Consider the following 26,263-nt stretch of genomic DNA (forward strand, 5'->3'; position numbering starts at 1 on the left):
AAAAGGAAAGAAAACCACACTGAGAGCCAGAGGAGCTGCGGAAGTAAAGTGCAGAGGTACGGAGGCTCGCGAGCAGAAAGGGGCTGGTACCTGAGGACGCGGCTGTCTTTTTAAATCGAGAGGGAGTCACAAGCTCCCGACTGCTCTGAACTCCGGTTCCTAGAAGTCTCTGGGGACCCAGGACTCATACGGGGAGAAACTGGACTGTCTGGTAGCGGGCAGAACTCGGAACTTGAGGTCGGCTTTCCCTCAGAGGTGCTTGCAGCAATTACCGGGACACTGGGATGCGCGGCCCCTTAGGGCAGGGCTGGGAATCCCCCATAGCTGCTTGCTCCGCCCTTTGATTCACGGAGACCCCGCCCCACCCAGGCTGCGGCAGAGACTTTTGCATATGAATACCCCGGCCCTTTGCAACCTGAAAATTACCTAACAAACTGCAGCTGGGCCACAGACCCAGAATTTCCAAGAGAAGGCCCAAGGCCCCACAGCAGCTTGCATTGCTTCACAGCTGGGCCTCATCAGGGTACCTCCAAACTCCAAAAAAGGAAGGGGAATCTGCAGTTCTCTTCGTAGCTCCTGCTGTGTAACCTCAGGCAGAGGCTAAATTAGTACCTCCTTAGATCCAAGAGCCAGTGTATCCAGTGGTCAGAGGGGGACCATCCAGATTACAACCTCTCAGATCCATAAGGGACACACTCAGGGTGCAGACTCAGTGAGCACCAAATCCCCACTGAAGCAAGTCTTGCTCCAGAAGGGTGTCTTCAGCACAGAAGTTCCACTGCAGACAGAGCTGATTCTCACTGCCAATTGTCCTGGAGGTCAATTCCTCCCAGTGATCCTACAACAATCAAGGCATAACTACAATAAGACTGTGCAAAAAGCCCGCAAGGGGGTACACCAAGAGTGTCCAACTCAGGTAACTGGGGAGGCTGAGCCACTGGGCCCTACAGGACACCTAGGACACAAAACCACTCTACCAACACAGGGAAGCATAAAAAAATGCGGAGACAAAGAAACAGGTCACAAATGACAGAAATGGAGGAAAGCAAACGACTGGATATAGAGTTCAAGGCCACGTTTATAAGGTTTTTCAAGAATTTTATGGAAACCGCCGATAAATTTAGTGAGGCCCTCGATAAATCTAGTGAGACTCTTGAGGATATGAAAAAGGACCAACTAGAAATTAAGCATACACTGACTGAAATAAAGAATAATATACAGAGATCCAACAGCAAACAAGAGGATCCCAAGAATCAAGTCAAAGATTTGAAACACGAAGAAACAAAAAAGACCCAACTGAAAAAGAAAAAAGAAAAAAGATTCCAAAAATATGAAGATAGTGTAAGGAGCCTCTGGGACAACTTCAAGCGTACCAACATCCGAATTATAGGGGTGCCAGAAGAAGAGAGAGGGCAAGATATTGAAAACCTATTTGAAGAAATAATGACAGAAAACTTCCCCCACCTGGTCAAAGAAATAGAGTTACAAGTCCAGGAAGCCCAGAGAACCCCAAACAAAAGGAACCCAAAGAGGGCCACACCAAGACACATCATAATTAAAATGCCAAGAGCAAAAGACAAAGAGAGAATCTTAAAAGCAGCAAGAGAAAGACAGTCAGTTACCTACAAGGGAGTACCCATACGACTGTCAGCTGATTTCTCAACAGAAACCATGCAAGCCAGAAGAGAGTGGCAAGAAATATTCAAAGTGATGAACAGCACGAACCTACAACCAAGATTACTTTATCCAGCAAAGCTATCATTCAGAATTGAAGGTCAGATAAAGAGCTTCACAGATAAGAAAACGCTAAAGGAGTTCATCACCACCAACCCAGCATTATATGAAATGCTGAAAGGTATTCTTTAAGAAGAGGAAGAAGAAAAAGGAACTCTTACCATTTGTCACAGCATGGATGGAACTGGAGAGTGGATAAATACCACATGATCTCACTCATTTGTGGAATATAATGAACAACATAAACTGATGAACAAGGACTGATCCAGAGACTGAGAGGCATTGATTGGACTGTCGGGCCTTGGAGGGAAGGTAGGGGAGGGTAAGGGGGAAAGATCAACCAAAGGACTTATATGCAAGCATATAGGCCTAAACAATGGATACGGACAACGGGGGGGGGGGGGGGGGGGCGGTGAGGGCATGAGCCGAGGGGGGGGGGTAGAGGGTAACGTGGGGATAAGGACACATATGTAATATCTTAATCAATAAAAAATATATTAAAAAAAAAGAATTAAAGAAAAATTACCAAGGAAAATGTGACACTAAGATAAAGTGCATAGTCTGCCCATATGTATGTGGATGAGAAAACTGTTATGGCATTACTAATATACAAGTAAGTCTTTTAAGCTTCCACCTCAGTTTCTCTTCTCTAAAGCGACTATCTTGTTGATATGTACTTCATAAAGTAGCTTTGTAAGGGTCAACTATTATGACGCCCTAAGGTATGACGTCTACTTACATACCTTTTTCACAAAAAGGAAGACTGTGGCCTTAATTGTTAGAATGTGTTTTTGAATTACAAATGCAGTCATATCCAGTAAAAAAAAAAAAAAAAGGCTTTAAAAAATAGCAAAGAAAATTATCACTTTCCTAATTGAAATTACTCTAAAACAAAACATAATTCAGAGGTTAAGCTTCTATCTCTCTAGGCAGATGACATGATCTTATATGTATAAAACCATAAAGATGCCACACATTCACACATAAAACTGTTAGAATTAATAAATTCTGCAAAATAACAGGACATAAAATCAACATACAAAAATCAGTTACATTTCCATACACTAACAAGTAATCTGAAAAAGAAATAAAGAAAACTATCCCATCTATAATAGCATCAAAAAGAATAAAATATTCAGAATACCTTAACCAATGAGAAAAAAGGATTATACACTGAAAACAACAAAAAACCACCAGAAAAAAATTAAAGAAAACAAAGCAATGTAAAGAAATTCTGTGTTCATTGATTTGAAGACTTAATATTGCTACAATTTCCATACCACTCAACATTACCTACAGATTCTATGCAATCTCTATAAAAATCCCAATGGCTTGTTTTGCATAAATGAAAGAAAAAAGTTCTAAAATTCATATAAACCACAAAATCTGAACAACTAAAACAATCTTAAGAAGAACAAATATGGAAGCTTCACACTTCTTGACTTCAAAACATATTATAAATCTACAGTAATCAAAACAGTGTGGTATTGTCATAAGATAGACATACAGACCAATGGATCAGAATAGTCAAAAATAAGCCCATGCATATACAGTAAAATGATCTTCAATAAGGGTGACAAGACTACACACTGAGGAAAGGACAGTCTCTTCAACAAATGGTGTTGGGGGAACTAGTTATACACATACAAAAAAAATGAACTTAGACCTTTATCTGTCACCATACACAAAATCAACACATAACATTTGTATTTAAAAGAAAGATATCCTTAGAAGCTTCTTTATTAAAGGTATTTACTTTATATTCCTCATAGATTCACTGTTATTTGACATATTTAATGAAGAAAGAATTCTGAAGATAATATTAGAGTTGATAGTTGGTATAAGTACTAAGTAGTTATAAACAATAAGGGCACTGGGCTATAGAAAAAATAAATTAAGAGAAAATGCAATTAAAGACCAGAAAAGTCACAACCTCAAATATCTACATGTGAAGGTCAGGCATCCTTTCAAGATTAAACTCTAAAGAACAGCTCTATAGGATGCAGAAGCAATAGAACTTTGAGCATAAACTTATATGGAGTAAAGAAGTTGGAGTAAAAAGCAGCCAAATAGCTTTATTGACTCTATTTACCAGCAATTTCTCACAAAACAGCAAGACAGACTCCAAAGAAATATGCAGTTCTACAAAACCCTCTTCTCTATGAAAAGCAAGAAACAACCAGGTGTCACGTTATAAACCCTTACTTTCTTAGGTGATTCTCAGATGAGCCACCCTATTTAGACTTCAGTGTGGAATTGTGGGTCTTGACCACAATTCCACTGATGCACTTGGAGTTACTGTTAAATCGACAGCATCAGTGTAGCTGAACTGTATTTTGAAAATGGCAAGTGTATGTTTACCAACATCATTAGTACTCCCATTGTGAGGAAATGAAGAACCTTAAATACATAACCATAAATAGGGCTCAGAACTAGTGCATATGAGAGAGAGAGAGAGAGAGAGAGAGAGAGAGAGAGAGAGAGAGAGAGAGAGACACGGAGGGGTGGGTACAGTGCTGAGAGGGACAGAGAAAGAATAGAAAGAGGGAGAGTTAGAAAAAGAGAGAAAGAGAGTGTGTTGCTTGGTGAGCATGAAGGATGGATGATTACTAGAATTAGTGGGATGATCACACTGAAAGGTAAAAAAATATCCAATAGCTATATTGTACACCTGAAACTAATATAACCAATTCAAGATTGAACACCAACTATAGTGAAATAAGTAAAAAAGTAAAAAATGAAAACAAAAAAAAATCAAGCCCAAGTCATTCTAAAAGACCTTGGGAATTAAAAGTTAACATATCTTTTTAAAAAATATATAAACATATCTTTTAGTTCTCCCTTATTCCTTGCATTTTATAAGCTGCAAAACAGAGACTTGTTTTTTATACTGTTTTAGAAACACAAGATATATTCCTCAGTAATAATGATACCTAAATGCTGTGGTTTTTGCCATATTAAACAAAGCAATGCACATATTACTATATTTCAAGTAAGAAAATAGCCCATTTATCTATTTACATGATTAAAGTCTCAAGTAAAAATTATGCTTACTAATTATTTTCCTATTAATAACTAAAATATTCAAGAGCCATAGGTTGAAAATTAAATTAGTGTCATACATGTGATTCTTTTGATTCCCATTGACTGACTTTTCTACAATTCATTGTGTAAATGCATCTCTAGTGTGCTCTTTAAGTAAAATGTACATACATACATATTTAGAAAGATAATCAAAATGTTTTATATGGGAACTGTCCATTTATTTAGTTGATATTAATCACATAATCTTTTCCATAATTTTCTATTTTGAAATTTAAAAAACATAGTTCATCCAATACTGCCAGAAATTAGCCAAGGATCACCCATGTGTTTTATCATAGTGGTGACATCTGTTTATAAATTCATCTTCCCTGTGAAAATTTAGATTTTAACAAACAAATACTACACATGCATGTGTGTTTTACATAAATACATGGACAAAACAATTTGGAAAATCCATGTTAAGTAAAGTTAAATATGTTTCTTTGAAATAAGGTATTTTACTAGGAGAGGATTTTGAGTGTGCAGTAGGTGCATAGAATACACAGCCTTTCCAAATTGGAAGCTGACTCTTTTTTTCCTTGAACCAATAAAGCACTAGTGTTCCCTTGGAGCTTTCTTATTAAGAAATTCCATTAATCTTTTTGATGACTTTATTCAGTAGAAAAAACAATCAGGACCTTCTATTAATCTTTTCCACAACTTTATCCAGTAAAAAAACAATCAGTAGCTCATTAGCAACATGGTTAGAACTAATTTTTTGCAACTAATTTATCAATTCCAATAATAAAAATTTAATTTATATGCCATTAATGATGGTACTTGCAAGAAAAGATCATTCAGGACTCAAATCTGAAGTCGAACTAAAGGACATTCTTTTTATATTACCAAGGAGACCCAGAATTTGACTTTGAAATCATGCAACTATTTAATAACTATCAGACAAACATGTCTTTTACTCTTTTACTCCTTAAATTAAAAGAAATAAAACATACTATCCTTGTGCTTGAAATTTGATTTCTAGCAATTTGTTTTTAATTATATCAGTGGGTGTTCCAGAGTTCTCTCCTATTTCATTTTCTGATTACTGACTTTGAACTGAATAAGTCACTTGCCAGCATGAAAAGAGACATGTAAACAGTTGAGTAAATGGTGGCTTATTCATCTGGCACAATTACGCTTCTGTGTTTGTATGGTGCAATACCTGGACATCTATACAGCTTTCTTGCCTGTGCAATATCTCCTTTGCTTAAACGGGTCCGCTGACCGATTGCGGGACGGATGCCATTATCATCACGAGAAGGGAGAATAGTGTCCAGAAACATCCCCCTGAAAAAAATCAGAAGCAAGCCACACATAAGTCAACCCAATTAAGACACATATACTTCGTACAAGTATTAGGGGTTTTTTCAAACTCAAGTCAATCTACAGGGAAAAACATCAGTGATGTGCTTTAACCCATGTGTCAAAACACTTTTATTAAAGTAGAAATAAAATGTGTGCTAAATACAGGGTGTTCCCCCAAAAAGTATACACATTTTAATAGCTGATAGCTCAGTTGATGTTTCTTTCTTTTTCAGATTTAACCCATTGGAATTAACTTATTCAAACTGTGTATACATTTTTTGGAACACCCTGTACGTATGCCTAACATGGAGTCAGTGATGATATTTACATTTTCCTTAGAAATGTATATTACATGATTTTCGAAACCTAGATTCTATATAGTCCCCCCACTACATACACATGGCTTTTGTTTGGATCTCTCAAGCAGATCTAAGAACCCCTTGGATTACCAAGTTGTAAAACAAGTCTTCCTCGTGAAGCTATATTTCTTAAAGACAACCTACAATAAATATTTTTGAAGTTACTAAAATTGTAAAAGAGAAATAAAATACACACATATATTCGTGTGTGTGTGTGTGTATGTATGTGTGTAGGTTCATTTCTTAGTTAAACTACTAATTTAATATTAGTATTCTTCTAATTAAATCTTAGATTCTTCTAATCTTAGTATTCTTCCAAGTACTACAGTACATGTTAAAGAACAAGGAAAAACAAAGAGTGTCAAATTTTAGATAGAAGAGTATAAAGCAAAATAGTTCAATGATATACACACATACATACACATACATGTAGTATAAAATGTTTCATGTTAATGATAATCAACTAAGTAATGCCTTAATAATGGTAAGGCATGGCTACAGAGTTGTTTGTTCTCAAGGTTGTAATAGAAACTGACTATTTTTCTTAATATGCATAACTAAAAATTCTGACTCTAGTGCACTAAAAATACAGCCTAATTTTGCAATAGAAACCAACTTTATAGCTCTAAAGAAAGTTCAATGGACTGAGGGACTATTCTAAGTGGTGAGAAGAATAGAGTGTGTATTTAAGGATTTTTTTTTTAAAAAGAGAAACTATAAACTATAAAGGTATTTTATTTTATTTTAGTTTTAGTTTGGATATCATTAATTATGAAAGCTTTCAAAGTTCAGTGGAACGGGAAGCTTCCTATGATGCCATTTCAATAGTGATTTATTTCAGTTTACATACTTTCCAAGAATGTCAACATTTTTTTAAAACATGTTTTTATTGATTTCAGAGAGGAAGGGAAAGGGAGAGAGCGATAGAAACATCAATGATGAGAGAAAATCCTTGATAGTCTGCCTCCTGCATGCCCCACATTGGGGATCGAGCCCACAACTCAGGCATGTGCCCTGATTGGGAATCAAACCATGATCTCCTGGTTCACAGGTCCACGCTCAACCACTGAGCCATGCTGGCTGTGTTGTCACCATCTTTAAATAAGAAATAATCCTTGTTATCTGGAACTACTTTTCGATCCCCTGACTTTTTTTTTTTTTTAATAATTTTTTAAATATATTTTATTGATTTTTTACAGAGAGGAAGGGAGAGGGACAGAGAGTTAGAAACATCAATGAGAGAGAAACATCGATCAACTGCCTCCTGCACACTCCCTACTGGGGATGTGCCCGCAACCAAGGCACATGCCCTTGACCGGAATCGAACCTGGGACCCTTCAGTCCGCAGGCCGACGCTCTATCCACTGAGCCAAACCAGTTAGGGCCGATCCCCTGACTTTTCCTCCCTAAAGATAAAATCTAGGTCTCAGTCGTATTTTAGCTCCAGGCCCAGAAAAGCAGCAAAACCAGATAAGTGACACAGTGACTGCCTCAGGACCAGCTGCATTGACTAATTACCCCATCCTGGTGCCAACCAATCAGCAGAGACCATGTCCCTGAAAGAGCACACCTGCGAAGTTGATTAATATTGTATTGAGACCCTTCCCTGAGACCTCCCCTAAAATTACTGCCTGCAAGAGAGATAAATACCCTCAACACAAAGGACCCAGAATACCCTCAACAAAAAAGACCCAGTGTGTGCTCTCCCCCAAGGGAGCATGCTGCACCATTCCCTTTCCCACCCTTCTTCAAGGGACCCCATGAGACTTGCAACCAGGGGAGCAATGGGTAGCGGCAGCTCATCCCAGGCTAATCCTCTGAACTTGTCTCCAAGGCCCTCTTTTCTCTGACTCCCCAGTGAGGCTAAGGAGCCCAGGCTAGGCTCTCCTGTTGCTTCTCCTATGCCCTTCCTTATTTCACTGTCCTAAGTGTGTTTTTGCTGCAGCCAATACATTTTTACTTGCTTTGCTTGATGTAATTTGTCTCTTGATTGAAATCTTTCCTTCAAGAAGACAAAAACCAAGGTCTCATCGTCTCGCTGGTAACATAATGAACAAAATAAACTAATAAACAAAATAGAAACAGACTTATAGATAGGGTTCCAAGGCTGGGTAAAAAAGGTGAAGGGATTAAGCAAAAAATCAAAACAACGCAAAAAAAAAAACACACAAAAAAAAACCTCTTAGACACGCCTAATAGTTTGGTGATTACCAGAGAGAAAGGGGATTGGGAAGGTAGATGAGGGTATAGAGGTGATGGAAGGAAAGTTGATTTGGGGTGGTGAACACACAATACAATATACAGATGCCGTGTTATAGAATTGTATTCCTGAAACTTACATAATTTTATGAGATAATGTCACCCCAATAAATTTGATTAAAAAGTTTTAAAAATTTGCCCTATTTGGCTCAGTGGATAGAGCGTTGGCCTGCGGACTCAAGGGTCCCAGGTTCGATTCTGGTCGTGGGCATGTAACTTGGTTGCAGGCATTTACCCAGTGGGGAGTGTGCAGGAGGCAGCTGATCAATGTTTCTATCTCATTGATGTTTCTAACTCTCTGTCCCTCTCCCTTCCTCTCTGTAAAAAATTAATAAAATATATTTTTTAAAAAAAGTTTTAAAAATTTCAGTTCTACTTTTTCCTACCTTTAGGAAATATTTACTGAGAATTGTTATAGGTCTGGATTTACAGCAGTAAATAAAAGACACAAAAAATTCCTCCTCTTATAATGCTCACATTCTCATGGGAGGAGAAAGACATTAAATAAAAGAATGATAAACTGGGATAGTGACAGGTACAACAGAGAAAAACAAAGAAGAGTCTGAAAGTAATAAAACAGAAAAGTAACAGGAAGTATGAGTAATTTATGACTGAGCACCCTAGCGTCTAGGTTTAGGTAATGATCTTTAGGTAAAACTTAGATAACTCAAATAGAGAATGGAACTCAAAACCAAAGCTAAGTATCTACAGAGCTCCATATGTAAATTATCTAAGATGAAGGTAGGGAGGTGAAACTAGTAATTGTTGGTTATTGACCATTAAAAGTGAGAGCTTAGAGGAGAAACCAAGATGGCGCCATAGGTAAACACCTGAAATTGCTGCCTTGCACAACCACTTCAAAACTACAACTAAACACAAAACAGACATCACCCAGAACCATAGGAAGGCTGGCTGAGTGGAAATTCTACAACTAGAAGGAAATTCTACAACTGAGACTCAGAGGAGGTGCCGAAGTAAAGTGCAGAGGTACGGAGGCGCGCACGCGGAAAGGGTAGGCAATGGAGAACGTTGGTGTCTTTTTCAATCAGGAGGGAGTCTCAAGCTCCCGACTGCTCTGAACTCCAGTTCCAGGCAAGTCTCTGGGGACCCAGACTCAGATGGGGAGAAACTGGACTGTCTGGCAGCGGGCAGAACTCGAGGGTAGCTTTCTCAGAGGTGCTTGCAGAGATTACCGCGGGACACTGAGACCCGGGGGTCTCTTAAGGCAGGACTGAGGACCAGCCATAGCTGTTTGCTCCACTCTTTTGATTCCCTGAGACCCCGCCCCACCCAAGCTGCAAGCAGAGGCTTTTACATATGAATGGGCTGGCCCTTTGAGATCTAAAATTACCTAACAAACTGCAGCTGGGTTAGAGAGAACCAGAACATCCAAAAGAAGGCTCAAGGCCCCACAGCAGCTTGCATTGCTTCACAGCTGGGCCTCATCTGAGCACCTCCAAACCCCAAACAAGGAAGAGGAATCTGCAGATCTCTCCATAGCTCCTGCTGGGTAGCCTCAGGAAGAGGCTAAATTAGCACCTCCTTAGAGATCCAAGAGCCCGTGTACCTAGTGGTCAGAGTGGGACCATCCAGATTACAACTCCTCAGATCCATAAGGGACACACTCAGGGGGAAGCCTCAGTGAGCACCAAAGCCCCACTGAAGCAAGTCTTGCTCCATAAGGGTTGCTTCAGCACAGAAGTTCTCCCACTGTAGACACAGCTGATTCTCACAGCCAGTTGGCCTGGAGGTCAATTCCTCCCAGTGATGCCAACAACAATCAAGGCTTAACTGCAATAAGACTGTGCACACAGCCCACAAAGGGGTGCACCAAGAGTGTCCACCTCAGGTAATTGGGGAGGCTGAGCCACTGGGCCCTATAGGACACCTAGCACACAAAGCCACTCTATCAATACAGAGAAGCAGCCAAAATGTGGAGACAAAGAAACAGGTCACAAATGACAGAAATGGAGGAAAGCAAACTACTGGATATAGAGTTCAAAACCACGGTTATAAGGTTTTCAAGAAATTTCTAGAAACTGCTGATAAATTTAGTGAGACCCTCAAGGATATGAAAAAGGACCAACTAGAAATTAAGCATACACTGACTGAAATAAAGAATAATATACAGAAATCCAACAGCAGACAAGAGGATCCCAAGAATCAAGTCAAAGATTTGAAATACAAAGAAGCAAAAAACACCCAACCAGAAAAGCAAAAAGAAGAAAGAATCCAAAAATATGAAGATAGTGTAAGGAGCCTCTGGAACAACTTCAAGTGTACCAACATCCGAATTATAGGGGTGCCAGAAGAAGAGAGAGAGCAAGATATTGAAAACCTATTTGAAGAAATAATGACAGAAAACTTCCCCCACCTGGTCAAAGAAATAGACTTACAAGTCCAGGAAGCCCAGAGAACCCCAAACAAAAGGAATCCAAAGAGGACCACATCAAGACACATCATAATTAAAATGCCAAGGGCAAAAGACAAAGAGAGAATCTTAAAAGCAGCAAGAGAAAAAAAGTCAGTTACCTACAAGGGAGTACCCATATAATTGTCAGCTGATTTCTCAACAGAAACTATGCAGGCCGGAAGGGAGTGGCAAGAAATATTCAAAGTGATGAATAGCAAGAACCTACAACCAAGATTACTTTATCCAGCAAAGCTATCATTCAGAATTGAAGGTCAGATAAAGAGCTTCACTGATAAGAAAAAGCTAAAGGAGCTCATCACCACCAAACCAGTATTATATGAAATGCTGAAAGGTATCCTTTAAGAAGAAGAAGAAGAAGAAGAAGAAGGAGAAGAAGAAGAAGAAGAATAAGAAGAAGAAGAAGAAGATGAAGGGTAAAGATAAAAATTATGAACAACAATTACATATCTATCAACAAGTGAATCTAAAAATCAAGTGAATAAAAAATCTGATGAACAGAGTAAACTGGTGAATATAATAGAATCAGGGGCATTGAAAGGGAGTGGACTGACAATTCTCGGGGGGAAAGGGATGTGGGGTGTTGGGGAAGAGACTGGACAAAAATTGTACACCTATGGATGAGGACAGTGGGGGCAGGTAAGAGCAGAGGGTGGGGTGGGAACTGGGTGGAGGGAAGTTATGGGGGGAAAAAGAGGAACAACTGTAATAATCTGAACAATAAAGATTTATTAAAAAAAAAAAGTGAGAGCTTAAACATACTTAATAGGATGCAACTCCAGTGAGGCTAGTGCAATTGAAGGGGAAGTTGAGGCACAAGACAGCATTGAGAAAAGCCATTATTCAACTATGTTGCATGAATCAACAGATTATTAACTAGGTAAGCCCAAATTAATGAAATGTTACAATTTCTACAGTATTCAGAACTAATAATTCACTATTTTCAATTTCTGAAAACAGATTTGTAGCCTGAAAAGGTTTTTGTTGTTTTTTTCCAGTTTTCAAAAGAGAGTCAGCTTTAAAAGTACCAGGCCATCTTAAATTGTATGTATGCAAACCTAGACAATCCAGTGATGAACTTTGACTCATTCTGTCCACTGAGGTAACCTCCCTTTCATTGGGTTGGGGGTCAGTTACCATTCTTTTGTTCCTTCTTTGTGGTCAGGGAGTTAATAACTATCCTCTTGACACAGGCCCTTAAGCAATGAAGACTCTTCCTAAACACCTTCAGTAAGACACTATCAATAGACTAGAGCAGCCGTGGGCAAACTACGGCCCACGGGCCGGATCCAGCCCGTTTGAAATGAATAAAACTACAAAAAAAAAGACCATACCCTTTTATGTAATGATGTTTACTGTGATTTTATATTAGTTCACATAAACACTCCATCCATGCTTTTGTTCCGGCCCTCCGGTCCAGTTTAAGAACCCATTGTGGCCCTCAAGTCAAAAAGTTTGCCCACCCCTGGACTAGAGTCAGATCATTGAGGGCTTCACTTACTAACCTTCGTTTGTTTTACGTATAATGGAAGAGTAAATTAGCTATGCTTTTAAATAAGCTTCATAAAATTTTACAATTCTTTACTAATGGAAAATGGGCAGCCCCAGTTAAGCAAAAATCTATGTTACAAACTATTCATGCTTATATAAAAGCCCCTTATCTTTAGCCCCATCCTTCCCACAAGTAAGTACCTAAATCTGCTGATGGGCTATATTCATGAAAACAACTAAAAGTTTTATAGACTCTGTGGGTCAAAAATAGAAGAAACTATAAAACTTCAATTACTTACATGAATAGAATGAATAACAAATACCATATGTTCATCTAATTGATGCAGAAAAAGCATTTTACAGAAGTCAATACGCTTTCATGATAAAAAAAAAAAAAAATACACACTCAGCAAACTAGGGACAGAAGGAAAGTACCTCAACATCATAAAGACCATAGATGAAAGCCTATAGGATCATCATATTTAATGGTTGAAAACTGAAAGCTTTGCATTCAAGATGAGGAATAAGGCAAGCCTAATTGCTCACATCACCTCTATTCAACACGGTATTGGAAGTCCTAGCCAGAGCAATTAGGCAAGAAAAAGCAGGAAAAGGCATCCAAATCACAAAGAAAGTAGTAAAATCATCTGTTTGCTGATAGCAAATGTAAAAATATGTTTAAAAAATTCCAAATGTCTGGTGTTGGCTATAAATACCAATCAAGTATTTTTGTATTTTATGGCAGGAATGTATGAAAATGCTTCTAGTTCTAATGTTAGACATAGGTTTGTGAGAAGCCACACAGAGGAAAGGAATTAAAAGTCAAAAGGTATAACCTGAGACTCCAACCTTGAGAAGGTGTTCCTGGCATAGTGCATGATACTGTCAAAATCATATCTTTCTCCCAGGGAGTTCACTTCTCCAGGCTCCATCTTCAGAAAGTTGTACTCTTGACCTAAGAGGCAGGCACAAATAACATTTCAGAAGCTTTCTACCAGGCAGAGAAGAGAAGAGCTACTCCTGTGCCTGCACCTTCTCTTTACAAAGTGGCTAATCTTCATGCATACTGTAATTACATGCTAACACCCACATTGTGTAAAAGTATCCATCCAGTGTTGCTGTCTTACTTAATATCACATTGAAAGTGTAATACTGAATTCCATTAATAAGTTAATTTTGGAAAAAGAGTGGATTATCAAAAGGATACTTTGGGTCTGTTTTCTATGTATACTCTTCTGCATTCTCATATTTGTTTCTTTACAATTTTAAATGTGTTTTTTTTTCAGTACTGCAGAAGTGATTATAAAAAGTTACATCTTACTTAATGACTTTCCCACCTTTCTCTTATAACTAAAGTTGCCAAGACAGAAAAATTATCTTCCTATTTGCTTTATATTCTTTCTATGAGACACTGAAAAAAATATAAAAACAATATTTATAAGTGCCTACAACATGACGGACTTTAGCTATGTGATTTTGTTACTACAGGTAAAACAAATTTTTTTTTTCAAAATTAGAATAAGAATCTCTTTGATTAATCTATTCCAAGTTCCAACTGGAGAGCATTTTTGATTAGGAAGAATATGCTTCAAAAGAATAAGCCGTCTTGAATGCATATTCTAAAATGGATTAAAGCAATCAATCCTTATATCAATTTGCCTCTTATCATAGTCACTAATTTTGCATATAAATGCCAAGCTAAAGTCTGCACTTATTAGACATTGCCCTTGAATAACACTTAAGTTTCTGAGCCAAAGCAAGTCATAAATTTTTTGAAGATTAATCTCCAATATGAATTCTTACATACTAGAATTGCACTACTAATAGTTCCAAATACTCAGGAAATCTCACTTAATAAATTATGTTTTCTATTGGCCTGAATATAGAGTCAACAAAAGTACGAATACCATAGTCATATTTGCTTAACACTGTGTTAAGTATTATACATTACATACTATTTATACATTTCTTGCTTGTTTCAGGTACATATTTACATTGAAACAGAGTCTTATTTTAAGAGTAAACATCATTCTTGAAAGTTATTTCCTTTATAAGTTTTGTCTGCATAATAGAGGAAATTTAATAACTAAGGTTAACAGATAACTTCTCATTTAATTGGTAATTGAAATAATTTTCAGAAATATTATTTCCTTTTTATTTCTCACCTAAAGATATAAAGTATAATATGAACCTTGATAGCTAGTTTAGGCATTAGTCTTCTTTTTTGGGAGTATACATTTCTTTACTTGTCTTTGATATTCAACACTATAGATTATTTCATCAATCTTCAAATGATCTATTCTCTGAGGCTTCACAATTCATTAATTTTTTGCCTCTTAGACCAAACCTTCTTAGTTTTGTGGGAAATTTTCTACAAAATGTTACTTCATTTACTTACTTATGTATTTGTTTCTTTACTTACTTATTTATTTTCATTTATTGGGATGGCATTGGTTAACAGGATCAGATAGGTTTCATATATACACAAAATGTTGCTTTAAATATTGATGTCCCCATTTTCTATCCTCAATCATTTTCTTTTCCCTTCAGCGTTTCCAAACAGTCAGATTCCCTATCAAATTTCTATCATAGATATATATCTGAAAGTTTAGACTCATCTTCCCTTTGTCTACTAAAAATCTCAACTTGGATCACCCAAAGGCTTCTCAAATTCCAGGATATGCTCAATAAAATCATCATTTATTTTTCTCCCTCTCAAAAGTGTTGCCTTGTCCATATTTCTTATTTCATTTGATGGTGCCACTATTCATTCTGTCCCCTAAAAATAAAACCTTGAAGAGGTCTCCTCACATGATGATGCTCCTCTTAAAATATTTTGAAAGATTATTCCCTTTTATTTCTCTTGACCTGAGCTACTTAACTGAGGCCTTAGCTATATCATAAACTACTTATTTGTCTAATGAGTTTCCCTGACTTCAGGTTCATCTTCCCCACATCTATTTTCCCAATCTCAGTTAATGATCTCCAAAATGAGAGAATTATTTTTTTCTTTTTTAAATCTGAACCCAATCGGCTTTCAAACTTTCAATTATTCTCTAGGACTCAAAGTATAAATCTAAGTTCCCTAGCTTTAGATACTAGTAGACGATCCCTGCGATCGAACCTTCCTGGGTAATTACCAACCAATTTCCCACTTGTAACTTCCCATGCAGCCACAACAGGCAAGTAAAATGATTCCATTTTCTGTATTTGCATCTTTGATCATGATGTTTCTTCAGCTTAGAAACTCCATCCTTCTTCTGTCCACTTAGAACACTTCTACTTCACTTACAAGTTTTGGTTTCTTTGTGACATCCCCTTGAGTCTCCAAAGTACATTTTGTCACACCTTGCTTGGACTCCATGGTATTCTCAACACGACAATTGTTACCTTTCTCACTCGCTTGCAATCATTTGTATACGATACACTAAGCTGTGTGTTTTTCATCAGCATTTCCAACATCTACTAGTGCCTCAAGAAATAACTGTCACCAAATATGTAAGGAGTAAATAAATAGATCAATGCTGGTAATTACGGGGAATTCAAAGAATTCCATCGTTGTAATTCAAACTGGCCATGAATAAGTTTAAAAAGACACATTTTTTACTTTGTTTACACTTGAAATACATACTATCTCATAAGACAATTCCAAGCATTAAGATTTTTCTTTTGATAATTGAAATGTACGGATGTTTATGAAGTTAGGGGAATTAAAACAAACAAAAAGCTGTACACACATCAACTGTCGGAGAAAATTAAATTTAAATTATGTATTATATTTCAACTGCTGAAAACATTCTTAAATATTTGTCTTTCGGGCAGCCAGGTTTAAGAAAAATCTCAAGGAAACTAGACTATCCTGGGATGACTCATTTCACTGGAATTTCTCCAGAAGTTGTCCCTGATATAATATAGATTCCTATGGTAGCAGCACATTTGACAGTAAACTCCGGACTCTTCCTAAATCCATACAACATAAATATAGAGCTAAGTATATAAAATGCTTTAAAATCTTTAATAATATTTATGGTTTAATAACCTACACCCAGTTTTGGAAAACACAGAAATTTAGAAATAAAAGAGCTAAATAAAAGAAATTTAGAAATAAAAGAGCTAAGGGGGGGGGGGGGGAAGCAAGCCTAAAAAAAACATAAGATCATTTATTCTGAAGAAAATAGAACATCAGCATGGGTATTTTTTACTTAGGCGAAATATTAATATTAATTCTATCATATAAAAAAACAAAACAAAAACACAGTTTACATTTGTTAAGAAGTTAAATGATAAAAAGTACAAACACAGCCGAAGGAAACTCAGTCACCCTGAACCCCAATTCTCACCTGGCTGGATGTTTTCTCTTATGATGGTTACATGGTTATCTCGATCTGGTCGCGTGTGTTCATGCCAAAAGCCTATCACATGGCCCAGTTCATGAACAACAATTCCAAATTTATCACAGTTCTTGCCAATGGAGATTGCCTGAGGTCCGTTACCCCGCCGACCTACATAAGAGCAGCATCTGGAATAAAGAAGAAAGAGGAGATGGTGGTGGAAAGGGCAATGCTGGATGAATTAAAATATGGTCAACTTTTGTTAAGAATTGTGATGAACTATAAAGTCCAACACAGTCAGAGGCAGAATAACCTTTTATTAATAATTAGAGGCCCGTGCATGAAATTCGTGCACGTGTGTGTGTGTGTAGGGGGGGGGGGGGCGGGGGGCAGGGTCAGCCCAGCCTGCACCCTCTCCAATCTGGGACCCATCAAGGGATGTCCAACTGCCAGTTTAGGCCTGATCCTGAGATCAGGCCTAAACCGGCAGTCAGACATCCCTCTCACAATCTGGGACTGCTGGCTCCCAACTGCTCGCCTGCCTGCCTGCCTGATTGCCCCTAACTCAGTGGTTCTCAACCTTCTGGCCCTTGAAATACAGTTCCTCATGTTGTTACCCAACCATAAAATTATTTTTGTTGCTACTTCATAACTGTAATGTTGCTACTGTTATTAATCGTAATGTAAATATCTGTTATGCAGGATGGTCTTAGGCGACCCCTGTGAAAGGGTCATTCGACTGCCAAAGGGGTCGTGACCCACAGGTTGAGAACCGCTGCCCTAACTGCTTCTGCCTGCCAGCCTTATCACCCCCTAACTGCTCCCCTGCTGGCCCAGTCTCACCCAACTGGCCTCCCCTGCTGGCCATCTTGTGGCTGTGGGCATCACCATCTTTGAGGGCGTGGCAGCCAATTAGTATATTCCCTCCTTATTGGTTGTGGATACCACCATCTTTGAGGGTGGGGCAGTCAATTAGCATATTCCTTCCTTATTGGTGGTGGGTGCTGCCATCTTTGAGGGCATGGCAAACAATTAGCATATTCCCTCCTTATTGGCTGTGGGCGTCGCCATCTTTGCAACAGCATGAGGGTCAATTAGCATATTTCCTCTTTATTAGATAGGATTATGGCTAATTTCTAGTACCATAGTTAATTTTTATACAACAAAAGTCTCTAAACAAATCACTTGAAGTTCTCTTATACTAACTCATATATTAGACATATGTCTTAAATCATTTTTAGAAGATGAATTAGAAAATAAAATACAAATGTTGATTAATGTGTTACTGTACATATAGTTAAATGCAAGACTTAACTGACATTTATTTCTAATATAATTTTTTATCCTCACTATCCATTATTATATTAATTTGTTAATACTGGTATCTGACAATAATCTAATATTTCAGTATTAAATATAAAAACAAAGTTTATTTTTCCTCTTTAGGAAAAACAGAATTAAATTTATTTATGAAAGATGTTGGTTAATAAAAAAAAAAGAAGCATTTTTCCTACTTATAAAATAACTTTTTTAAGAAGAAATTTTTAAAAGAAGTCAATTGAGGAAAATTAGTTTCGAAGGTGAGTTATCTAAGGTTAATGGTTCACTTGGGGAGAAAAAACTGACAGCTGGTAGAATTATGAGACTTATGAGATTGTGTCAAATGGTCAGCAGTTACGTAAGTGTGACATTCTATTTCACCTTCTGAAAGAATCTCCTGAGCTATCCAGGGCATCTTCCTGCAAGTTTTCTTCAACTTATTGGTATTTATAGACTTCAATGATGTTTCCCTACCTTAAATATAGAAGTTCCATTTATTCATTTGTGTGTGTGTCTGTGTGTGCACACATGCATGTGCATGAGAGTGCATGAGTGTACACACGTGTAAGGGTGGGAACACAGGAATATCCACTTTAAAATAAGTTTTAAATGGTATAATAATATAGCAACTACAATTATATAAAACTTTATTATTTACATAAATAATATTTAAAGCTTTGATCATTAGGATTTATATTAAAATAGCTTATCTATAGGACCACCCTTCTAGACAGCAATAGAGGGCAATAAATAATTGGCATTGAATAGTTGGCAATCATGATGGATCAGACACCAAACACTTGTTCTAATTTATTAAACTGGAAGAGAAAATTGTCAAAAATTAATTGCCCAAATGATTAAAAAGAATTTCACTAATTTCAATTTCCAGAGTAAGTACATTTGATAGTCATTTTGATTGTTCATAAATACAAACATTTGTCATTCTCATGGTTTCTGTGGGTATTTAAATGCCTAAATATTTTAACCTACACCTTGCCAGTTACATGAATTAATTTGACTTATTATTTATGAATCTATTATAACAGTTAATTAAACTTAATAAATCAATAATAGAAAGAGAAAACTGGCAGAGAAACAAGCAGGGAATTGTGTTTCTGCTCCCTGGTAGTTTTGTTTCAATAGTATGTTGTAATCCATACATAGAGTTATTTAGTACATACCCAATAATAAAATATTAGATGTAAAAACCCCACAAAATGTATAGATTTTGGAGAGATTTAAATATTTGCTGCCATATAGCAATAGTGACAAAAAATGAAATACCTGATAATTAGGTAGTAACTAAATTAACCACACTGAGTCATTTTTGCTGGTCACAATCACAGAAGAAATTACTTTGCAAACCAAAATCTGGGAGATAATCAAGAAGAAGGGTCCATTTATTTAATGTCAAACACCTTTTGTAGTGTACTTTAGCCCATAGACCTCTCCAATAAATAAGATGGGGTCCATATGGGAAGCAAAAATACATTTCACATTGACTTTTACAATGGTCCTGTGAAAGTAGAAAAATGTGGTAATATGACCCCTGACATATTTATTATAAATTTATAAATTGCCTCAGCTGACTAATACAGGCTCTTTCTTTTACTTAGAGGAAAGTCTAAAGTACTTACAAAAACTCTAAGATCCTACATGATCTTCCCACACAAATGTCTTACCATCTCCTCTCTTTCTACTGTCCTGTCACTCACTCCGCTCAGCCATACGGCCCTGCTGTGCCGTGAGCCTGTAGACGCGCTCTCGCTCACAGCCTTGTGGCGGCCTACTCCCTCTGGCAGGAACTCTGCTCTCCCCTACATGCATATGTCTCACTTCCTCATGGCTTTCAGGTCTTTGCACAAATGCCCTTCTGTCCTACATACATCGCTTTACTTTTTGTCCTAGAAGGTAGTGTTTATTAATACACTTTATATTTCACTTATTTCTGTGTTTCTGCTTCCTCACCCTAGAATGTGAGTAAGCTCTCTGTGGGCCCACCATTTAACAGCTTTGTTCACTGCTGTATCTGTGGCCCCTAGAATACAGCTCAACATAGTAGAGCTCAACAGATACAGAGAACAGATTGGTAGTTACCAGAGGAAGGGGCTGGGGGTGAGAGAAATGGGCAAAGGGGGTGAAATGGTACAAACTTTCAGTTATCAGTTCTGAGGCTGTACAGTACTTTCCTTCAATACCCCTTTAAATTCTTACATTCTTTTATTTTGAGTTACACACAATGTACTTTAGCTAACATGTAAGTGGTCAGTATTTTCTAGGTCCCTAGTTGTAAAGCAGTGCTGGGTGTCGAGGGACATGGAGATCAGCTAGCTGCCCTCATCACTGATGATGGCCGACAGGGGAACGGACAGCAGAAATGTAACTATGAGAGCAGTGGATAAAACAAAGCCCCTCTGTGGGCAGCTCAGAAATGACTGAGAATGAAATATGTGAAGGATACCCACTGTTGGAAAATGAAAGCAAAGGCATTCCAAGCAACTAACATACCACGAGCAAAAATATGAAGAAATGATAATGAATGGGGGAAAGTAGTTTAGCAGGATCAAACAAGTGAAATGTAAAACTTTGAAAAGAGCCAAATGAATGAAAGAAAATGAGTATGAATTTGTTACAAACAGAAATTAAGCAATAAAATAACAAGTGATCCATGCTTTGGATGTATTTGCTTTACAAAATTGAAGGGTGGGAAAGAAGAAAGATCTGACTGAACACATTATGTGTTTAGAAATATGTAAGCTGAGTTACATCCTTTTTTATTAAATAACCAGAAGGAAGGACAGTCCAGATTTAGACCTTTTAAATATTAAATAGATATAAAAACTAGGAAGCATTTCAAAAGTAACCAAACCTCATCAAGTTAAAATTAGAGTAACTTAAAAGAAAACATCACTTGAATAAGTCATAACTAAAAAACTATGGTGCTATCAAAAAATATATAGAAAATAAATAATGTATCATTTTTCTTAATGTCACTCAGGGCCGAAATAAAATCCATCAGTTTTAAGTTAAATGATCTAGGAAAATATGATAGCACAAAGCCAAATGACAATCCTCCCCCGCCATATTTCATGAAATATACTCCCCCCGCAAAACAAACAAACAAACATACAATAACAACAACAAAAAACATCATTAGGTCAAGAACTATTTCCTCCAAACAAATGAAGCATTTATTTTTATTTCCCTGTATAAAGTACACCAGAGGGCATCCAAATAGATATAAGTGATTAGAGAAACTTCCTCTTTATAGAAGAATTTGAGCTAATCAATGTAGGAAGGATAAGAAAAGAACACCATTAGGAAAATCACTATAGGAAAATCACTATTTTGCAATGATGGGAACTTTTATGGTGGCAGGATGTGGCTGTCACCATTTGAATCTATTGATGCATTTAAGAAAAAATCTTTATTGTTGAAAGTATTATACCAGGTACATGTGCCCCCCCCCACCCCCCCTCCATTGACCTCTTCTAGGCTGCCCCTGTCCCCGAAGCCTGGCCTTCACCACACTATTGTCTGTGTCCATGAGTTATGCACATATGCATACAAGTTCACTGGTTTATCTTTTCCCACCCACCCAACCTTCCCTGCCTTCCCTCTTAGGTTCCAGTCTGTTCCATGCCTGGCAGGTCCAGGCGCCTGTGCCTCCTGATGTGATGCAGTGCAGACAGCACATCCTGCCCCCTGCCAAGTATTCTTAGCAAGCAAGCAAACCAAAATTCGAGCTGAATTTACATATGTTAATGTAAGTTCCAATGAATACAGGGAAGAAGAGTTTGAAAACTTCCTCAATCAGAAGCCTTTTACAGTGTACCGCATTGCTGCAAGAACGGCTATACTGCAACTTGGCTAGATGATGGGATTTGTGGAGAGACGTGGTGACCGAAGAGGCTTCCGAGGGAAGCTGTGGTAAGTTCACAGCATTCCTTAAATGTTATACCAAGGAATGTGGAGTTTCTTCTCAGACTAGCACTTCCCAAAATGTGCTCCGAGACACTGGTGTGTGATTGTCACTTTTAAAAGGGTGAAATGGGTGCTCCTTTCTTAAAGTAAGTTTATTTATTTATTTTTTTAAAGTAAGTTTAGAGGAGCCTGTTCTTCTCCATTCCTTTCCATCGGATGAATAGTAGCAATGTTCATCAGCACACTGCTACAGAAATGGCTATCAAAATTTCATACAGCGTTTCCACAAATTACAGGTGAGTTGTTTTGGAGAGAGTTTTTATCATCATCCTGTAAGAAGCAAGTCTAGAAAAGAATCTCATAAAAGTGTGGTCTCTTGCTGTGACCGGCATTTTGTGAAGATAACTCTAGTGGCAGTGACTTGGTGAGGCAACGCAGGAGAGCAGCTGGGATGGATCAGGTGTGAGATGGCCAAGGCATGAATGGACCAGGGCACTGACGGAGCACAGAAGCGGAAACCAAAAGACAGAGTGAACACCAGGGGAAACTTAATGGCTTGTGGAGGAAGCACAATAGAATCACTAGATGCTGCTGCTGACGTTCCTAGCTCAGGTGCGTGGGACACAGGCACTGCCACGCCAGAACACAAGGAAGAGCAGCTGGGGTCACGGAGGAATGCACTTGAGATTCATGCACGAAGGTCAGTGATCAAAGAATATATTTACTTAGAATATATTAGGAAATGAATCCTGCCTGTGGATTTTTCCCCCTTCCAGTTGACTGAAGTCATCCTTGGTCCTACTCACCCACAAGGCCTGTATGTGAATACAATGTAACTCTCTTCATCACTTCTTTCAATGAAAGTCACGCATGTGTGCTTCTCCCAGTGCCTCATGGCCTGCTTGAACATGGCTCGCTGGCTGCCTGGAAAAATGCCATGACATTAACAAACAGTGTCTGCCCCAGAGAGGGCTGCCGCATGCGGACTCCCCTGTCCCGAGTCTGGCCAAGCAGTTCAGACACCACCACTATCATCCACCAAAGGGCACCAGCCTGGGGCGCCACAAGTGAGCCATTGTTAAGGATGGACACTCACCTTATAATCAGAAGGTTCAAGCTTACTATCTCTACAAGTATGTGTGGACAGGGCCCTGGGAACGGGACATACCTGTTTCCTGTCAGTTGAAGAGAAACCAGCTTCCAGATTTAATGGACACATTTGAAACTTGGTTTAAAAGCCAGGACAGTGCCTGAGACTCTTACAACTCAAGGCTCAAAAAATTTTTCAATTACAAAACATTCTAAACGAACAACTGAGGGAGGGGAGCATTTCTCAAGTTTGGTTTAATACTACATTTTATAGATTAATATTCTATAAAAATGTCCCCTTTAGCTGTATGATAACTATTACTTCTTTACCACAATAGGCGTGTGGGGGAGTATCTTACCAGTGAAGTTGCCTCCTATAACGTAAGGAATAACGCCTCCGGGCCATATTCTGTCTGTTCTTGACGTAGCAGCCCTCGGAACTCGATTTTTCTCATTCTGCCCTGAGAATTTTAGAGGCACTTTCCCCTTAACTGTGCTGTTTTGCTCCAAGCCTGCAGTGACATTTAAAAGATGCTGTGAAACAAGTCCTCGGGCAGGGAGTCATTTACCCCTTAGAGGACAAAAGTTAAAATGTCTTATTTACATATTTGCGTAAGTACTAGTACGTGTGAAGTCATGCACTAAAGACAAGCTTCATGTATACTACGTACTTGAAGAAAGTACTAAAAGATTTTAAGTGTATCACATTGAGTCTATTTCTAATTGCTCTATGAGCAGATTCTAATGAATTTTTATACAATAGCCTACAGTGGGTAGAAGTCAGGCAAACTTTGCAGGCCTCAGAAAAATTCTTTTATGTAAGTATTCTACTTTAGTAGACCACTAGGAAATTCACCACCAATATAAAAGACATTGTTCAAAGAGTTCTATGATATTCAAAACTATTCCTGCTAAATCCTTAATCATTTTTTAGCATTGATATTCTATAGGACAGATTAAAATTATGAATATTACATTAGAGAGAAAGTGAAGGAAATAACGTTAAGACAGATAAGGGCTCCGCCTCCTGGGACAATGGCTAGCTCCATCCCAATTTCCCGTGGACTCATACCCAGGTACACAGCAACATCGATGCACAGTGAATAGGTCAACATAAAATGCAGTGGATCCTGGAGCATCTTTCAAATCTGTAGTCGTTAATGTGTCTTGGTGGCCTTTCATAAATGTTTGCTACTAAATTTGCAGAATTATTTTTTCTTATTCATCTATCACTGCCAACACAAATATCCTATGGCCAGTAGACACTTCAGACACAATAAATATTGACTATATGCCCTATGCCATGTCCCTAATGTATTTTTTTTAATTTTATTTTCCAATTATAGTTTACATTCAATATTATTTTGTTTTAGTTTCAGGTGTACAGCATGTCTCTTTAATGCCCTGGAGCAAATCATCTTTGCTTGGAAAAATTAAACCATCAATTTAAGGGGTTAGACCAGGGGTGGGCAAACTTTTTGACTCGAGGGCCACAATGGGCTCTTAAACTGGACCAGAGGGCCGGAACAAAAGCATGGATGGAGTGTTTGTGTGAACTAATATAAATTCAAAGTAAACATCATTACATAAAAGGGTACAGTCTTTTCTTTTTTTTTAGTTTTATTCATTTCAAATGGGCTGGATCTGGCCCGCGGGCCGTAGTTTGCCCACGGCTGGGTTAGAATATGAAATTTGAACATTCTTTAAAAAAAAAAAAAACAACCCAACTCAAATCTACAAATAGGGGCTCATAAATTCAATACTATAAATATTAACTAATTATGAATCCAGGGGGCAGTTTTTCTAAATGTGTTTTTGGAAGGGTCAAAAAAAAAATTCAGCTACTCTTTAAATCTAATAAACGTTTGTCGATTTAAGTGAATTTTATTTCAAGCAGCCAGGATATTTTTCATTTGATTAAAACTGATGTAGTTCCATGGTTAATAAAACACCGTGGTGTGATACTCCATTTACTAGAAATACATATTAACAATAATATAAATACCTAATGCGTTTTTAAATAAGGAGAAGCTGAAAATAAGTTAACAAAACATTGCAATTGTCCCCCATTAAGTTCTAAAGGACTTACATCAAATATCAACTAACAATAAAAATAAGGGACTCTTTCTTAGCATATATCCTTCACATACTTTGTATCATAATGGCAAACTGAACTGCTACGAGTATAATATTTACTGTACATCAAGTCAAGCGTCTGCAACTTTAAACATTGATATACCAGAGCCAATTCTTCTTATCCTGTCTATAAGTTGGTAGAGGGCCCCTCGTTTCTTTGACATACCATGGTCTCCATATCCACCTTAAAAATAAAAATAAAATTGTTAAATCAAACACTGTATTTTGAAGCTCTTGTAAATAAACAATAGTAATAGGCTACACTAATGTCTCTTGTGACATCCTTTTTTAATGTGGTCTTAGAAAGTTAAAGGCATGAATACCCATAAATCTTAGGCGAGGAGAACATTACACATTAGCAGATTTTGGTAACTAAAACTAAGGCTGTGAGGGGAGGTCCAGAGAGCACTCTCCATGACTTTATTTGGACATCACGGAAACTGAGTCACCTACTGGTAATTTGAAACATTTTTCTTCGCTGTGGCAATGACATCACATGGGATGACAGCAAGTTGTTCTGCCCTGTTGCCTGCATCCTAGCTATTTCCCCAATGCAAACTGAACATTTGCAGACGCCAAATCAGCAAATGGAAATAAAAACAGTAGAGAAAACGGAGAGAGTGAATTTTGTTCCCAAGTTATGATCAAATTTACAAAAATAGATGTAAGTAATTTTATAACTTAAAAGGCAGAAGCAAGGGTCAAAAAAAGGAAATATGTTTTCTTGCAATTTTAACAACAAAGATTAGAATAGGTAGATTCCTGTCAGAAGTCAGAAAACAGATTATTTTAGGAAAATC

General features: G+C 37.6%; 1 protein-coding gene across 2 annotated transcripts in view; it reads right to left on the bottom strand.

Annotated features, from left to right (window-relative positions):
* TLL1 (tolloid like 1) overlaps window positions 1–26,263 on the bottom strand; it is a 168,762-nt gene that overhangs the window by 64,402 nt on the left and 78,097 nt on the right. For both annotated transcript variants that reach the window (XR_004968452.1, XM_036315138.1), the window contains exons 3-8: window positions 25,567–25,647; window positions 23,687–23,839; window positions 23,045–23,162; window positions 17,004–17,182; window positions 13,513–13,618; window positions 5,981–6,105 (exon numbers count right to left, since the gene is read on the bottom strand). Coding sequence is in view for 1 of the 2 variants with exons in the window: in XM_036315138.1 (XP_036171031.1) it covers window positions 5,981–6,105; window positions 13,513–13,618; window positions 17,004–17,182; window positions 23,045–23,162; window positions 23,687–23,839; window positions 25,567–25,647 (762 nt within the window). In the remaining variant the exon portion in view is untranslated. The remainder of the gene's footprint in view (window positions 1–5,980; window positions 6,106–13,512; window positions 13,619–17,003; window positions 17,183–23,044; window positions 23,163–23,686; window positions 23,840–25,566; window positions 25,648–26,263) is intronic.

This window comes from Myotis myotis, unplaced genomic scaffold, assembly GCF_014108235.1.
Source record: "Myotis myotis isolate mMyoMyo1 unplaced genomic scaffold, mMyoMyo1.p scaffold_m19_p_6, whole genome shotgun sequence".
NCBI lineage: Eukaryota > Metazoa > Chordata > Mammalia > Chiroptera > Vespertilionidae > Myotis > Myotis myotis.